Below are 17,832 nucleotides of genomic sequence, written 5' to 3'. Positions count from 1 at the left end.
TGTTCGTTTAACAACATTGCCAATAACTTAGAAAATCAGACTTAATCCTCCCTTTAAAAAAATAGAACTGTTCTTAGTGGAAAAAATGTTTTTTGGGGGAAGAATTTGGAGCAGATTTTCATACTGAATCTAGGCTGCCTCATTCCCTCAGAAAGCTTCTGAGGGCCAGGAAAATTATCACTAATAACTTCCCTATAAATTGTAGAGCTGCTATTTTAAGGTCTGGTGTCTCAGAGAGGAGCGGGGTGGTGTCCTGCTTCCCTCCATTGCTGCGCGATGCCCTGGTTTGATGCCGGTCCGTGTTAAGCTGGCTGCCCGTCCTGCCCTGTGGGAGGCAAACAAGTCGGGAGGCTGTCGGGCTTGGTTTTGCTTTTAAGTTTCCACAGTGGTGCGTTGAGTTTGGATTTTGGTGCGGAGATGGCCCGATCTGGAGCTGGCTTTAAACTGCAAAATATGCGTTGAATGCAGTTTATCTTTTGTGTATTCGGAGACAAAAATCCAGAAGCTGCTCCCTAGCCCAAGGCTAAGACAGACCTGGAAGATGGCGGGAGGGAGGCCGTGTCTCAGGAAAGCAGGTCAGCAAGGGGAGCAGATACGTAGAGAGAAGAGGATGTCCCTGGCTCTGGAGCAACTTCTTTGCCAACCTGAGGGTACGCAGGGATGAGCCCTTAAGCCAGGAGCAACAGGTTAAGGGCTCTGGCATGGGAGGCCTTTCGCTTTTGGGGTTTGGGATTATGTGTTTGTGGGGCTAAATTATGTTAATTACCACATAAAAAAAGACGACGAAGGGAAGGGTGCTGCTCCGCTTGCTTTCAACTGCGGTGAAGATCAGTGATCCCATCATAGTGACACTTGGATGGAGGGATAAGAGGCGTTTTCTAATTAAAACCCTTTTATCTACTAGAAGCCAGCTTCTCAGCTGTTGGAAATCTGGGTGGCTCCATTGAAGTCAGGAGATGACCCCAGCTCAGCCTCGCATGTGAGTTTTGGCATCTTCCATCAGTTTCCTTGAGGCAGCCGAGGTGGTGACAGCACGGGGCTGGTTCTGCTCTGCGGCAGCCTCGACTGATGGGATGCACGAGCCCGGAAACTCCAGCAACAATGAATTTCCTCCCCATGGATATTGTCTTTCGTGCTTGAAAACAACCCTGCATCTGTTAAGAAAACACCTGAGTTATAACAAGGAACCGCGTTGCTCCTTATTCAGATACAGCCACTCATGAATGCAGAGAGGAGAGGGATGCTTTTTGGGTGGTCACAGAGATGTGCTGCTTTTTCTCTCTTGATGTAGAAATGGTGCGTTCACCACTTCTGCCAAAATACGTGCTGCATATCCTCATCTTTCTAATTTCTCATGGTTTTAAGAAAGCTCTCTATATTCAAGCTTACCATAAGATATACTGTAGCAGTAAAGAGCAGAGACTTGACAGCATTTTGCCACCAGTTATTACGTGGGCAGCACATGTTAGCAAAGATGCAGTGAGCCCTTCCTCTCCTCAAGCCCTTTCTATTGCTCATGCTGCTGCAAAAATGGCATTTGGGTTGGTTTGTGTTAAATCTGAACTGCTAGAGGAGGAATTCAGCTTGCAGGACTGCACATTAGCAGAGGAAATCAGTCCGAGCTTTAAAACTGGTTGTATTTTTTTTCCTTCTTCCCCCCAAACCATATGTCTTTGGAGCAAGGGTTGCACATCTGAGTAGATGAAAAACCCATTTGTTGGCAGGCAGCAGAAGGATGTGGAAGGTGATGAGGGGAGGGGTGGTCTTGGCTTTGGGGCTGGCAACAAAAACAAAAAAAACCCTGGGTCTTCAGTTTGGATGGGCAACAAAGGAGCGCTCTGGGCTGGGGAGAAAATGGGGGAACAGTTTTGAATATTTCTGGGGAACGTCACAGATCAGGACCAGTCGTCTGGAGCACAGGCTTGGTCCAGCCACCCTCTGAGCTGGGTAGGGGGAGGAAAAAAACCCCTTCATTTCAGGCTCCTAGATAAACAAACACCAGAAATCTCGTAAGGGTAATAATGGAAATCACTGGGAAATTGAGTTAATACAAGGGCATCTGTGTAAGTGAATGCTCGGGACAGGGAAACGGCTTTGTCCTTTAACTCTACTAATGCTGGAGCAGATGGGAAGCGTGGTGTGCTTCACGCATTAGCTGGCTCGGATAAAGAGCAAGGCAGAGGCTGGTCCTTGCGGCTGATTAGAGGTTAACAGAGATAGAAACCAGCGGATTGACTCTTCATTTGCAGGAGGTGTTGTGGGATCAGAGCAGATGGCAGAGAGAGCGTCCCTCCAGCTTACTCAGCTGCTCAGAGGAGCTTACGGCTCCCTCCAGCACAAACAGCCCCACTTGCATCTCCTCTGTTTACAGCTGCAGCTCGTGCTTCTTCCCTGGCCTACCCAGAGAGACAGTATTTCTCCCAAACCTGTGGTAGTTGGTGTCTGAGGCCGTAGGTGCGTGTGGGGACGCTTGCAGGCATGGAGCATCCTCTCCAACTCGACTGTATCCCTTTGTTACGGCTCCTCCAGCATCAGCTCAGCCACGGGCACGGCTCCTTACCAAGCACTTCTAATGGTCTTCATTAGCTCTGTGAAGGCCAGAGGTGCATTTCCAGGGTGGTAATGACTGGGAACGGACAGGAGCATGGTGGGGACTGAGGAGGAGGGCTGAGAGGGGAAAACGTACAGCCGAGGAAGCGCGGCTGCGTTCTGCTGGGGCAGCGTCCTCCCGGCCAGCCATCGCCTGCCTCCTCCGTCCCTGCCAAGGTCTCGCTCAACGGCAACACCTTTGCGGTCACAAAAAGAAATCGCTTTGGGGAGGGAGGATGTAAACTCATACCAGCTCTGCTCATTGACTTGCTGGAAGCCTCGATTCCCTATTTTGCAAGGGAGAAATGGCAATTGATTCAGCCTTACCCTCTTTCTTTTTGTCTGCCAGCGCTCTGAAAAGGCACATTTTATCTGTGTGTGACAACACCTGCCTAGGGTGCCTCTCATTGAGCCGCGCTGAATCAAAAGAGCAACAAGAAAAGTGGGTTTAATTGCACGCATCTTCAGCGGAGTCTTTCTTGCACTGGCAGCACAAAAGGCCAGCCCTGCGCTGGTTGAATGGAGCCCGGGAGGGCTGGGGCGCGCCGTACTCTCCGTTACTATCGGAGGCAGATGATTCACTTTGCTGGAGCATTGTCATGTGCAAATGAGTTCATGAGCCCATCTCCTTTCCAACTGCAAGGTCAGGGACTGAGCAATTGTCAGCATCAGCCGGCTGGAGGAATTGATCTAGAAGCTAGAAAGCTTTGGGAGATTTTACTAACCTCTGCTTCCCACTGCGCAAGCACACCGACACCTTCCTCCCACGGGTGTTGTCTACATTACAAATATTGACCGATTTTAAGTTCACGTTTGGAAAGCTGCTGTTTCGAGGCATGGAAATGTGACCGAGAATGGCTTATAAATAACACTCGGTGCAGCAATTATTATGCATTGCTAGTTATGGCTTTCACACAGTGGAAAAACAAATGGTTTTTCCACTAGGAGCTGGAGCTGCAGTCCGTTTAATCACTAAAGAGCTTGGAATCGCTTTAGTTTAAAATACCTTTCCGCTGTGGTTTGGAAATTTAAAAAAAAAAAATAAATTTGGGTCATGTTAACCTAGCGTATACGACTTGCGCTGAGAATTTCAGTTTACCTTGTCTGCATCTGCTGAGCTCCATAAATATCTGTGTATTTGTTCCCTTTTGGTTTTGCAGAGCTCCTGGCTGCCTGAAGGCAGAGCTGCGCAAACACAGATTTGAAATGGGGTTAGTCTGACTAGAGGTGGGTCCTGGGAGCTGAGCACCGGGCACAAGAACAGTGAGGAGCAAAGCCAGAGCCACCCCTCTCTGGCCAGGATGCAGGGGGATGCAGCTGGTGCCTTCAGGAAGCTGCATGGATGGACTTTCCATCACGTTGCTCCTAACAGAGCCTGCCCAGAATATCAGCATTGGTTACTAGGAGGTTGCTCGAGGTTTTGGCATCCAGCTGTGGGTGTGAGTTCTTTATGTACAGCATCAGCTGCATCCTGCCAGCGGTGCTTGCTCAGGGGAGTGGATGGTTGCGCGTTTCCTTCTGCAGAGCCATTCCTTGCCCCGCTTCGAGGTTCTGCAAAGATCAAGAAAAGCCTGCAGAGGAGGTAGGGGAACCACAGTGACGTGAAGAAATGCTCCATGTGTTACCCACGTGTTACTGGTCCCAGTCCTCTTGTGCAACAATGCCAGTGCAGCAACCTCAGATGGTCTTGGCTGGGCCAGGGTTAGGTCCTAGAAATGGTTGCTCTGGCATGAAGGCTGGCTCCCCGGCAGGATTGCGCTAACCCTCCGTGAAGGGCGAGTGCCATGCCTGGGGAGAGCAAGCTAATTTTTTCCAAATGGCACAACTTTGCAAATGACAACTGTGACTTCTGCCTGGGCTGCGGTGTGAAATCTGGGGGATGGCTGTGAGCAGCAACTGCCAGAGGGAGCAGAGCTGAGCTCTCGAGTTCCCAGCTAGTGTCGTAGCTGCGGGGTCCTTCTCTCCCTCCTCCTCCTCACAGGTGTTGGAGGGATCTAGATGACCCAGTTACGAGAAGAGAAGGCATTACCCCTGGGTTTTTCTTGTTTCTGGGGTTTAAATTTCCACCTGTGATCTGCCCGTCTCTGAACTTCAGGTATTTTGATGTAACCAGCTTGAACGTTGGCTTTACCTTCAGTGGTTTGCTGGAGGATCCAAGACTAGGGGTCTCCACAGCTGGCCTGGTGGTGTGTTGGAGCTGCAGGACAGGCTAGTAGTCTTTCCTGATGGGTGGCTTGTGGACATCTGGGTTAAAAATGCCCAGCTGAAAGACTCTGGCTGCTCGTACAGAACTGGAGGGGTTTGTAAAGCTCCTTTTGGTTGAGTAGATTTAGATATGAATGAATTCTGTGTCGTTGAGGCCTTAATGGTCTTGTCTTAATAGCAAAGTCTCCTGCACTGGAGCTCCTGCTAAAGGCGCGATCCTTCATAGCCATTTCCGAGCCCGGGGGATCCATGCTCCTCCCAGCCTGTGGGTTTATCAGCTCCAAAGAGGAAAGTGTTGCCCAGCTGATGAGTTTGGAAGTGCTACTGATGTGGAGCTCACAAGCTCCCAGAAGACATTTCTAGGGTCTATTTTAATTTAAATCAGAGGCACAATACCCTGCTGCACTAATGCAAGGTGCTTGCTCCGATGTTCTGTCCTCATTTGATGGGTAGGTGGGATTAGGAAGGAGATGTGCTCATCATGCCCTGTGTGCCTGTGAATACAGAGGGACCTTTCTGTGCTCTTTCTGGAGCAGGTGTGAATGCTCGGCTCCTTTTGCAACCTGGATCAGAGAGACATCCACTAGGAAGCATCCCTGGTAAAAGTAGGGGAGGCGACGTCATTCTTGGGACAGAGCTAGGCTCCGATGTGGTGTAATGAGTCTGTAGTTACAAAGATGCTATTTAATTATTTCTTTTCCATGATTTTCAAGCCCTGGCACTGTCACTTTGCTGGCAGCAAATCAAACACCAAGTTAGTTTATGTTAAGGAACAGAAGATGAAGTCCTAGATAAGCACTTGGCTGTAGGAACATCTTAAATTGAAATGTGCAGGGAGGGACACGGAGGAAAGTATTTGGTTGTGCTTTCAATGCTATCTAGAGCCCGTGTCTGTGGCCAGGGTTGTGTTTCTCTCTGCTAGAGTGCCAGTATTGCCTGCCCCATGTGCTTCTTGGGATGTGAGATGAATGCCGAGGAGGGTACGGTGACAGCTGTCCTACTCCAGGGTGACCTATAGCCTCTTGGTGACTGTAGCGTCAGGTTTTTGTGTGATGTGCTTCAGGAGTGAGTGCTTCAATGGATGATGGAGTAACCACACCATAACCTACTTTTTAACTGCCGCTCCTGTCTGGGACAGCGATACCCATCGCTGCTGGGCTGGTGAAGCCATCTCCCACCCATGGGAGCTGCAGGCTGACCTCCCGTTAATGTAAACATTCCCAAATTATGCTGCTCTTCCTGCCAGCTCCTCCTTTCCCCTCTCACCACGTTTAATTTCTGATGAAGCTTTTGATAAATGTTTTGTGTAGAGTTCCCAGTTTATCTTAAATAGACCTGCTGCCACCGCGGCTAAAATCTAAACTGACACTTGACTTGGGGCTCGTGTGCCAGATGAACTTGGCAGTTGCCGACGCGCTGAACGGTCCTGTTCAACGGGCAGACCCCGGCTAGGAGTTGCAAGGACCGGCTCTTGCAGCGGATGGGGGAGCGCAGCTTTCAGGATGCCTGAGAGCAGCCTGGGGAGTATCTGGGCAAATGTCGTCTCTGGAGGGGCTGGGTTCGGTCCACGGTTGATGTATTTTTCAGACTTACACCTGTCTGAAACAGGCCGTTTAGTTAAATGGGTTCTTCCAGCCTTACACCGGTTAGCCCCCAGTGGGGTCTGGCCCCTGATCCTGCTAAAGTAAGCATTTGAAGGCAGTGTTTATGGCTAGTGATTTGTCTTAGAGGGTTTTATATATGTGTGTGTATGTGCCTATGGGTGTACATATATGTATATACATATATTCTTGCTCAGGAACGTTGTTTCCAGTCCTTTTAACTTGTTCAAAAAGTAAACTAGGGAGAAACTGGCAGCAAGTTGGAGCCGCCTGCCAAGCATCGCAGACCAGAGAAGTGGTAAAACATAAACACTTCGGAGTTTATCCTCGGGATTTGTATAGTTTGGCTGCTGGGGGACGGACTCGGGGCGGGGGGGGGCTCGTCAGCCCCTGGCCACGCTGCTCCCGCAGCGCCGAGCCTGGCACCTCTGCTGCTACGGTTCCGCTCCTGTCAGCGTGCGAGCGAGAGGGCAGCGCAGGGTTGTCCATCCCTCCCCTCCCGGTCCACCGGCCATGCGGGGTGGGTTTCGGGCGATGGCAGCAGAACAGGTCTGCTTTCCCCTTCCCCTGCACTAAAGTGAAAGCAGACCTCCTTGACGCTTAATCAGATTTGAATGTGGTTTTTGGCGTGGCTTTAAAGAGACTGGCAGTGAATAGCTGGTTTTGATGCCATTTATTAAAAACCTCTGGTAGAATTTGTCTCGGAAAGCCTTTGTGAGAGCTGGCAAACGCACAAGGGTTTGATGCAGTTAATGTATTTTAATCTTCGCCCCCCCACCCCTTCTCCTTTTCTGTCGCTAATTGTAGGGCACTCAGCTGTCTGCTGCCTTCTCTGGGGGGACGGCAGGCTCCGCAGAGACCTCTCTACAAACACGGGCTTAATAAGGTTGCAGTGGTACGGAGAAAAGTGAGCATCCTCTTCAGGGAGGGAGGGCTGGGGTGGGCAGCGTGGGGTGCCGGGTCCCAGGTACGATGCCGGGCTCTGATACAGGGGGACTGGGTGGCCCTGGCCACGTTAATTAACCTCCTGGTGCAGCCTCTTTCTACTTGAAGGAACAAGGCAGATGGATGGGGGAAACAAAGATGTCCCTTTTCCAGGTGACTGGGCAAGTGCAGTGTTGGCGTTGGATCTCCTTAGCAGCCAGCTCCTGGGAAGGGCTGCCTGGGCTCTCAGATCGAGGTTGATGGACACCCAGTCTTTTCTCACTGACTTTATCCTTTATTTGCTTGGTGCATCCACCTTCCTTGGTCCCAGAGGACCGTCAGAGCCCATTTCATGCTCCTCACCTGCATTTGGGACTTGTTGGGATTTTTTTTTCACGGTTTGTGTCCGAAGGTACTGCAGCCCCTCACAGCACGGTGGGGGGCTGTCGGGAGCACCGTAACATTTGTGTGAGTGATTTGGACTGTCCCTGCAGCCCAACACATGGATCATGCTAGATGAGTGGCTGGCTCCCTGGCAGCAGCATTTCAGGGAAAGCTCGAGAGCTTGCAGGGGAGCGGCAAATATTGTGGAGCTCAAGGAACAAACGGTTTTCCCCCAGCCCACGTTTCAGACTGTGCACTGCTCCTGTCCTTGCTCCTTGTTACTTCTCTGTGGAAGAGCTCAGAGCTGTGGCCCTGCCCTGGAGTGTGCTACCTGGTTGAGGGACTGAGGTTGGAGTTCCGTTGCATTTAATTTGTCGGGGGGGTTTGTCTGCCTCATCAAAGAAAAAACCTGGCCTTTTTCTGCTATCCCTCGCTCACGTGAGTCGCAAATTCAGTGAGAGGGAGGTGTGGATGAAGATGACTCCCAGGAGAGAAGCAGTCTGAGAGACTCTTAAACAAATGGGAACTGAGCAGCTTTGCTCTTCCCCTGAGGGTTTAAATAAACTCACCAATGAGTCTGGCTGCATGTGTGTGTTGGTGCAAAAGCGTGCTCGTACGCAAGTGTAAGCCGCCGGGGCGGTGTGTGTTGGGTGCTACATTGCTTGATATAGTGATGCATAAGTGGTCTTGGCTGGTCCTTTCCACCTTCCAGAGTTTGCATCGGTGGTCATGGTCAGAGGGAAGCTAACATGGCCTTTTCCCCCTTCTCCTTTCCTTCTTCAGGGTTCCACCTCAGTGGGACGGTAACAGAGCCGGCAACTGCGACAGAACCAGAGATGACCTACAAGGTGGCCATCAGCTTCGACCGCTGCAAAATCACCTCAGTGACATGCGGCTGCGGGAACAAGGACATTTTTTACTGCGCCCATGTAGTGGCGCTTTCACTGTACAGGATCCGCAAGCCAGACCAGGTCAAACTCCGTCTTCCCATCTCAGAGACCCTTTTCCAGATGAACAGGGACCAGCTCCAGAAGTTTGTTCAGTATTTGATCACGGCACACCACACTGAGGTGCTGCCCACGGCCCAGAAGTTGGCTGATGAGATCCTGTCGTCCAACTCTGAGATCAACCAAGTGCACGGTAATTCCTCCCTCCTCCCTGGGTAGCTCGGCACTGATTCACTCTCTGTTTTGGGGATGGGCTGGTGGTTTCACGCTGATGGTGGTCACCTTCATTTTGCCGTGTTTGTTGCTGCACAGAGGAAGTGGCAGTGTCAAACTGACATTAATGCGTGGGTGTTGGGACCACATTGATATTGGCCATGCGTCCCCGTTCTGCCCTCTGTTCTTCTTTATGTGTTTATCTGTCAAACGCTGGCTTCAACAGGTGAGAAAAGGCAGAGCAGACAGGCTGGCGGTGCACAAGACACAGGTCAGAGTAGGATGGAGAAGCCCAAGGTGGAAGAAGGGAACACAGTTTGTCCCCAACACAGAAGGACGTGGTGCTGGGACCCCGAGGAGAGAGATGCAGTGGGGACGTGGCTCCTCCAGCGTGCAGGAACACAGTGTCAGCCCAGCCCTGCACGTTGCTAAGTCAGATGAGGCTGAGCCGGTGGGAGATAAAGCTTTAATCTCCACGGGCGTTAATTTGCCCATAATAAATGAGCGCCGCTGTCCTGACCTACTGCACAAAGGCAGCGGAGATGTGTCCTGGGGCTTTCTGTTTGGAAGATGCTTTTGACTTCCTCCCGTGGAAAGCACTGGCTGGGGGACAGTGCCCATCTCAGTCCCGCTATAGTTGCCCAGTGGCCCAGGAGGTGGCCCAGGCTCCCTGGGGAGTTGCCCTGAGACTCCCTTCATCAGCCCGAGCCAGGCGCTCCTGCTGTCTTTCCAAGGAGTCCAGGAGCTGAGGTTGCCCAGGGTCTGCAACAATGAGCCGCTCCCCACCACGCCTGTCCCACCAGCTGTAGAGCGGAGATAATAAACACTTATCTGCCACGGAAGGGCGTTGCAGGGATTAACACATGCCTGTTAAGTGCTCCGAAGATGAAAAGCCCCATATGCAGTCTAAAATAGGATCTGAACTGGTTGAATCCACATGTAGAAGTGAGGCCAGGGGTCCACCTCCACCGCAGAGGTGATGGCAGCTCTGATCTTCTATTTTCCCCTCCCTCTATCTGGTTGTTCCTGCTCCTGTCTTGGGAAAGGCTTTTGTCTCCTGTGCTGGGCCACATCTGCTGTGAGTGTGATTGTGCTCTAAACTACTGGCTTTTGGGGGGAGTTCCTTGTTTTTTGGCATTAAAAAAGAATGAGGAGCTGTGGTGCTACAGGAATCTGGTGAGGTCTGTTCCCTCCCTGAGCTGATCCACTGAAGCTGAGGTTGGGCAAGATCCCTTCTTGGCCATTGTTTGAGGCTGCTTTCTCCTAAGCAGATTGAAGAAAAGCTTTTAAGGCTCTGAATATTTATTGCTCTAGAGTCAGCAAAAGGCTGGTGATTGAGAGTCTTACAAAGATACAGATGTTGGCTCTGGTTCAATATCTGCCTCTTGTTTTTATAAGTGGTTTTAGAAAACAAAGCAAAAATTCTCTGTCCCTTCAGACTTGTGCAAATTCACACACTCCAGCACACGATTTTGAGCTGACAGAGATGCATTGACTCACCCAGCAGAAGGTGGCACCTATCTGACACCCATGTGGCTGCCTAGCTGGGGTCACAAGCGAGTAAACGCTTCTTCAAGCAGGAGAACGGCCTCGTCTCATCCTGGGGGAGGATGCAGATCAAGCCTTAGGATGATGAGGTGATCTAAAGATGATCAAAGATGAACTTAAGATGATCTAAAACTCATATAGGTTGCACCCTGTGAAAAGGAAGGCTCAAAACCCCTCACATTCAAGTTCAGAGTGATGTTGTCCAGGGCTTCAGCTCTCAGTCCTGGACAGTGCTGCAAGCTTTGCCCTCTTTGTCCTGCCAGCGAAACACAGCTGAAGTGCAACTACATCACAGAGCTACTTGAGGGTGAGGAAGGGCTGCAGGCGTGTGGAGCTGCGGATGAGAGAGCAATTTTGGGGGCTCCAGTTGAAGGGGATCCAAATTTTTCCCCCATCTTGCCCTTCCCAGCTGTGGTTCATGCATTCGTAGAGGGTTGCTGATCATGGGATTTGAAATTCTTCAAGGTATGCTTTACATGGAGCTTTCTGGGCTTATGTGCGCACTTCTTGGCCGTTTCTGGTTCAGACCCTTGGGGTCACACCTTTGTTCACCTTGGGGTTGAGACCAAGGTGGCTTTTGGCAGGCCAACCTCTGCAGCCCAAACGGTCACCCAGTGTGTGCATTGGACACCTGAGGTTGTTATACCTTGGAGCAAGAACAGCCTCTCCAGAAATCCTTTCTTTTTTTCCCCCCCTTTCTTCTGGGGAGAGGTCTGTTGAGCTTTAGATCAGTATTGGGTCTTCCCCACCTGCCTCTGGTCATCCAAAGGGCTGCTCCTTCCATGTCGATGGTGAGCACATGGGACGGAGGAGGTGATTCTGCGCCTCAGGAGCATTCCAGGCTGGCTGGGGAATGCCCCTTGTGCAAGGGGATTGGCTGGTTTAGTAAAATAAGGCTTTTGGGGCTGCTCCTTCTCCCCCTGCAGAGCCTGAATGGCAAAGAAAATTAAAGGCCATTGTCTGGCACGCTCGTCTAGGGGTGTCAGAGCTTTGTTCCTTGCAGGAGTCTGTAGCTGCGGCTGTGCACCGCATGCCGATCTTCCCGGCTGCCTTCCTAGAAGGAAATGTAAACTATCCAGTAACGATGGAGTCTCGGATCGCAGCCAAGGCGCTTGCGTGTTCTCGAAGGATTCAGTCTGAGCAGAGAGCCTAGGTGTGCCTGCCGCTCTGCTCCCCACTTGACCTCTGCCTGCTTAAGTGGGTCACGTTTCTGCTCTCGTAGCTGGCTGCAAAGGGCAGCGTGCTCACAGCGAGAGCGTCTCATGTGTCTGACACTTCCACACTCAGCGTCTGAAGTGGCAGCTGGAGTGAGGAGACGGGTGGGTTTCAGTGCTGATGTGTCCCTTCCCTGAGTGTGTTCCTGCTTGGGGATAAAGTCAGCGGCGTGACTGTCCGGCACGGAGCAAGGCTGCAAGGTTGTCATTGTGCCAGCAAATGTGACTCGTGGCTACTTGGCCTTTCCTGGTGGGGTGGCTGCTGGGGGCAGCCAGGACCTGCAGCTGGAGAGCTTGGATCCAACAGCCAGGCCTCCGACAGAGTGAGGAGCGTCTATCTGGTGGTGGCCACCTTGGCACCCTGCACCCTCTGCTTTTCCGAGAGCATCAGCCCAGGGCTCGTGTCGGTTTGTCATGGGGCCAGCCTGGCTCGGGGGAAATGCACGCTGAGAAAGTGGCTCAGGGCCGCCAGCCATGGTGGGATGTGCTGGGGACAGGTGCAGCTCTGCCATTGCGGAGGTCCATGCTTTACCACCATCGGAAGAATATGTCCTCCTGCGGTGCAAACGAGGAACAGAGAGTGATTGCTTTGGTGCAGTAAGGTATTGCAAAGAGGGCCAGGAGGTATCAGAGAGGGCAAGGCTGAAATGGGCTGGAAAGAGCAGAAATGGGAATTGCAGGCAGAGAAGGGAGCATTTGGGGAGCAAAAGCCAGCAATGTGGAGGAGGGGGAAACCAGAAGCACCAATGAGTCCTGACAGCAGCGCTGGGTTTCGTGCTCTCAGAGCGTGGATCCAACACCCAACAGCAGCAAGTGTGCAGGGTCCAAGCCAGCCAGCAGACTTGGGAGGTGGCATTCATCTCCTCTTGTGTTTTGGTTCATGCTTGTAGGGAATGATATGAATTTATTTTGAGAGGAAGATGTGACCAGTGTGGGGTGTACAGAAGGAAAGGTGCTTTCTCACATACATCCTTTGAGCCTGATTGGGATGTCTGGGCTTTGGAGGCACACGTTGGATTCTTCCTGAGGGCAAAAGCAGTCTGCAGTCAAGGAAAGAGAGGAGGCTGACGGAGACTGCTGCAGGGCCAGAGACGATGGTCGTTAATATCTTTAATTAGAGGCTTAAAGACAGGAGAGGCAGCTCTGAGGATTGACAGTGCCTGCAGACCCAGAAGATTTGGGTCTTAAAGGTATTCTTTGTGCACCATCAGTGAGGTCTCCACCTTCCTTGGGTAAGGAGCAGGAGGTTTTGGCCAGCCTGGTGTTTGCAGCTCAGTAATTCGCCCTGCTTGAGCAGTGCTTGGGCATGGCAGGGAGAGCTGCTGCCCTCAGCCCAGGGGACGTGGTCAGGGCGGTCTGTGTGCCCCACGGAAATGCCAGCGGGTGACACAGTGTCTGTGGCTCTCAGCTGATGCCATTGAAATGCTCAGGATGCTCCTTCTCAGCTAGAAGTGGGAAAAGCCACAAAACCTCCACTGTCTCGCAGGGCAGGGACAGCTCCTTCCAAAAACAAGCCAGCAGAGAGTCAGTGTGAATCACCAAGGGGCCTCTGTGGTCCTGCAGCGTCTCAGGAGCTTCCTCAGAGGAGAGGACCTTCAGAAAACTCTTAGTGGGAATGGTCCCTCAGGCTTTGGCATAGGAAAAACAGATTTGCTTACGTGAAAGCCATAAGGAGCTCTCTGCCTCATCTTTTCACTTTTGTCCCACATGTATTCTTGGCCACCTTGAGCCATTCTTGACCACCTTGAGCCCTTCCTTCAACTCCTGGGCTAATACTGTCCTTCACTTGTTGGCCCATCTTGCTCCTTGTGCACAGCAAGTTGGCTGCCAGGTCAGCCAAGCGGGAAGTACCTGCCTGCTTGTCCTGTCACACTGAGCCAGGGCTAATGTTTGAGGAGTCCTCAGGCAGTCTTTAACTTTGAGGTCACCCCATGACAGCATCTGGACAGCAGCACTGGCAAATCTATTTTAAATTCTGCCTTCCTGCTAGGGAGGAGGAGAAGGTCAGGTCTGCAGGGGATTCATCTTCCTGGTTGCTGAGCTGATGTGAATTTAAGGGAAAATAACACACCTGAGTGCTGGAGAGAAAGTCTCTGCCAGTGGCTCTTCCCCCTTGTCTTGCAGAGTCGCTGGGGTTGCTGAACAACCAAAAAGCACACGTGTGGTGCTTCCAAAGACAGCTGAACCCAATGCTGGTACCAACTGGACCAGGGAGCTCCTGGCCACCATGCTGGCAGACGGTCTGGCTTCACTTGCCCCATCGCTGTCAGATGGGTGTGAATCTTCAGGCCATCCTGGAGGCTCCATCCAACCTGTGCCCCTTTGAAAATGAACCAGGAGCTTTGGTGGAGCTTGACTCCTTACTTCGCTGCTATTTTTAATCCCCTCTTAGAGTTCATTTCCTTTCTGGTGCCTGGTTATTTTCTCTCTGAGGTTTTCTGCTGTTTGTTTATTTGTCCGTGTCCTCCCCACCCCCTGCCCCGAGCTGTTCCTTCACGTCTGTTTTCTCTCTGGACGCCGGAGAGGCAGCCCAGAGGCATTCAGCAACGCCACCACATGCAGTCATGAGATGGCCCTTGTGAACCTCTGCCACAATGGCCAGCCCTGCTCTGGGCGGCTGCGGCTTGGCTGGCTGACAGAGCCCTCCCCAGCACCGCCGACCCCAGGACCAGCACGGCCAGATCCCAAGCTGCCAGCGAGTACTGGGCATGGTTGGCCGAGATGACTGTGAGGGAGATGCTGGGGTGGCCACCTGCATCCCTGGGTGGCACTGGTTAAAAATAATAATTTATCCCTTTTTCTTTGTGTCGCCACTCCTGCTCTGGGTGAGATGCTCTGGAGTGCTTCCCACGCTGCCTGGCTGATGTATTTCCCCTTCTTGGGTTCATGAGCTTGGTTCTGGGATGTGGTGATGCCTTGGCATGAGCCATGAGGTTCTACCACCTCCTCAGCCCTGGAAACCTGCTGCTTTCCAGTTCAGGAGCACCTTACATTTTCTTCATGTTGGGTAGCTAATTTCTGAGCGAGGCGTTGACTTTTCCATGTCTGCCGTTGCTCTGGTTTCTAGCTTGTAGATTTTTCCAGTCCTTATTTCTCAGTCTTTGTATGCCGCTGGAGAAGTCTCACTTGGGTGTCAAACAGTTAAACCCCGAGCCCACAGCGAGGGCGGGGGTCCTGCTTCTTGTTTGATGGATGGCATTTTTATCTCTGTTTCTACAGCCAGTGTAAACGGGCTGGTGAAACACTCTTTCCACTCAAGATGTGTGGTGGTGTTTCCTTAAATCTGAATCCCGCAGGACCAAGATCCAGCACATCTGAAAGAGGGCTCTTTGGAGCACAATGCTGCTATATGAGAAACGTGTTATGCAGGCTCTGGGCTGTTTTACATGCCGTTCCCTGCTCCTTTGGAGCAGAGACATGGAATCACTCATTGGCTGCGTCACAGCATGCCACTGCCGAAGCCCCCACGGTGTGAACGTTGGCAAGGGGAGGTGGACAAATCCTGCCATTAATATTTAAACCCAGCACAAATCCCGTTGTTTGCTCTTAAATGTTTATCCAGCTCCCCGGCGTAATTGGGCAGCCCATTATCTGCTGAGCTGCGTTGCACGTGTGGGATTCTGCTATTACAACCCTCTCTCTGAATCTTTTATAGGAGAGCAAAATAGATTTACAAGCAAATTTGGGTTTTATTTGGAGGCGCGGGGGCGCGTTACTAATTTGGCTGCGGCCTGAACCCCAACGTGCGAAGCGCTCAATGTGTTGCGTGGGAGGAGGAGGTTTTATTTAGCTGCACGCTTCTTCCCTCGCTGCTTGGGCTTTCCGTCGCTAGCGCTATGCGTGAGCAGCGAGCACGGAGGGTAGCCCTGGGAACCCCAGAAAAATGCAGCCACCTTTCGCACCTTGCTAACTCCTCCTCCACCTCTATCTGTCACAGCGGCCTGGGTGAGGGACCAAGGATGAGCTGAGCTTAGGTGGGATGGGTCACCCCAGGCATCCACACCCTTCTGGTCCCTATAGATGCAGCCAGGTGACCCTATAGATGCCGGGCAGACCCGGCAGGTCTGTATGGCTGCAGCTGGGAGCTGCGGGCGGGATGGTGGGGAGGAGGATATTCAGAGCGCGAGTGTCTGGGATACCTCGGCGATGGGGCCGGATAAGCGCTGGTGGTAGACAGATTAGTCATCGGTTCCTGATAGGGGATAATCGCTGGCTTGTCTGCTCTTTATCTGCGAGATAAGGACAGGGTTGGGGGAGGGAAGGAAAAGGCACCGTAAAGCTGAGATGGCCAGGATGGACTGTCTCTGGCACGGTGGTCCCTCGTGGCTTACGGCAGGGCTTGGCCACCGGCGGCAGGGGAGCAGGATCAGGGCACGTGTGGGGCTGTAGGCAAAAGCCCTCGTGCTCATCCAGGGGCCATGATCTCCTTTCTGCTGCTTCAGCTCCCATCCCAATTACGTGGTTCTGTCGACTACAAATTATTCTACAGAGGGAGCAGCATCCTCCTCTCCCTTCAGCACCGTGCAGGCTGTGCCTAGAGCTTGTTGGAACAGCTCTTGGGCAGCAACTGTTAGCAGAAATTAAAGGAATTTTATAAAGGACATTAAATACAAATAGCTGTATCTTATCGGGTCAGGACCATTCTCAGCCTTTGCCGGAGGAGCAGAACCCCTCGGGTTGATGTCCTCTCACTTACAAGCCAAGAAGAGACAGTCGCCTTGCTGAGCAGGCATCCTGGAGCTTGATTTTCCTGAATTGCATCTGAGCTCCTCGTTCAACAACGTGCGGGCCTGGGGCGTGCACAGCATCCCGAGCTGTCTCCGCATGAAAGCGATGTCTGCTCCTCAACCAGATCCCAGTTAAGCGGGGAAGATACCATTAAGATTTAATTGGGAATGTGTTGGCTTACAGCATCCCTCAGCTGTCCGTGCAGCACCTCGCTCTTCCCACACCGACCCCATTCCTCGCTCGAGAGGGAGACGAGATGGGAGAAGCAGACCAAAGTGGAGCAGAGCGTTGTCCAGCTGCACCGGTCCCTCCTTGGCACTGGTGCTCCCTGAGAAGTTCTGCAGAGCAGGACTCAAAAGTGGGGAGCTGAAAAGCTGAGTTTCTGTTCCCTTTTGTACCCCTGGCTGCTCGCTGGAGCCGGGCTGCTGCCTGCCCCGTGAGCCTGGGAAGCCGGGGCATCGCCGGGAAGTAGAGCAGCGCTCGGAGGGGAAAATGGGACTTAAAAGGGGCAAGGCAAGGGGAGGTGGATCCAAGCTGTTGTTTAAAGCACGTGTAGATTATTTTTTTTTTCTTTTTTTATTCCCTGGAAGATGAAATACAGCCTGTGAACAGACGTGTGTGCCTGCCAAAGGCCCTGCTCTAGTCACAGTTTGCTCTTTGAAGGATTATTGATCCTTTGCTCTGTGCAGCAGAGGGTCTCTCCCAGGCAGGTATGCTGACGCGCAGTGACTTGTCCCCGTCCTAAAGCAAATGAGGGGCAGCACCCCGTGTTTAACCCGCGGCTCTGGAGCCCCCATGCAGTGGTACCTTTGTTAAACTGTTCCTAACGTGGGGAAGGGCTTGCAGGAATTGGAGATTTACTGCTGCTTAAACAAACTGGTGATGTGGAGCAGGAGGAGGAGCACCCCAGGCGATCCCTGGAGCCGGGGAGCGCTCCGGGCTCTGCAGCTGCGCTGCCTGCACCCCTGGGGCTTTGAAGGAAGGCAGGTCCTTGTTCTTCCTCAGCCTCACTTCACGTGGGGCGCGGAGGAAGAGGGGCTAGCTAGGCATTAGCCCTGCGGCTGGCATCCCTCCTTTTGGCTGCTGCCACCGCCATGGAAGGAGAGCGTGATGCTGCCAGCTGGGGCTCACTGCCCGGGAACCTGGTTGGTTTTCCCTCACCTGAGCTGATAAAATAGAGGTGGGTCTGTATAAAGTAGAGGTAGGTTTGCTTCTTGCTGGTGGGACTGCTGACCCTGCTGCTGTAAACATGGTTGTCTTTTTTTCTTCTCCCTCCCCATCCACACAGGCGCTCCCGACCCCACTGCTGGGGCCAGCATAGACGACGAGAACTGCTGGCACTTGGATGAAGAACAGGTCCGAGAGCAGGTGAAGCTGTTCCTATCTCAGGGAGGGTACTACGGCTCGGGGAAGCAGCTCAACTCCATGTTTGCCAAGGTGAGGAGCCAGCTACTCTCTCCCCTCTCCGCTCGGTGTGTC

The 17,832-nt window shown here is 52.3% G+C and overlaps 1 protein-coding gene across 1 annotated transcript in view; it reads left to right on the top strand.

Moving 5' to 3' along the window:
* ZSWIM5 (zinc finger SWIM-type containing 5) overlaps window positions 1-17,832 on the top strand; it is a 98,923-nt gene that overhangs the window by 61,033 nt on the left and 20,058 nt on the right. Inside the window, exons 2-3 of the mRNA XM_054833219.1 lie at window positions 8,487-8,843; window positions 17,642-17,790. Coding sequence (XP_054689194.1) covers window positions 8,487-8,843; window positions 17,642-17,790 — 506 coding nt within the window. The remainder of the gene's footprint in view (window positions 1-8,486; window positions 8,844-17,641; window positions 17,791-17,832) is intronic.

This window comes from Grus americana, chromosome 8 (genome assembly GCF_028858705.1).
Source record: "Grus americana isolate bGruAme1 chromosome 8, bGruAme1.mat, whole genome shotgun sequence".
Classification (NCBI taxonomy): Eukaryota; Metazoa; Chordata; class Aves; order Gruiformes; family Gruidae; genus Grus; species Grus americana.
The sequence above is the reverse complement of the archived record's forward strand: the minus strand, read 5'-3'. Positions and strand labels throughout refer to the sequence as shown.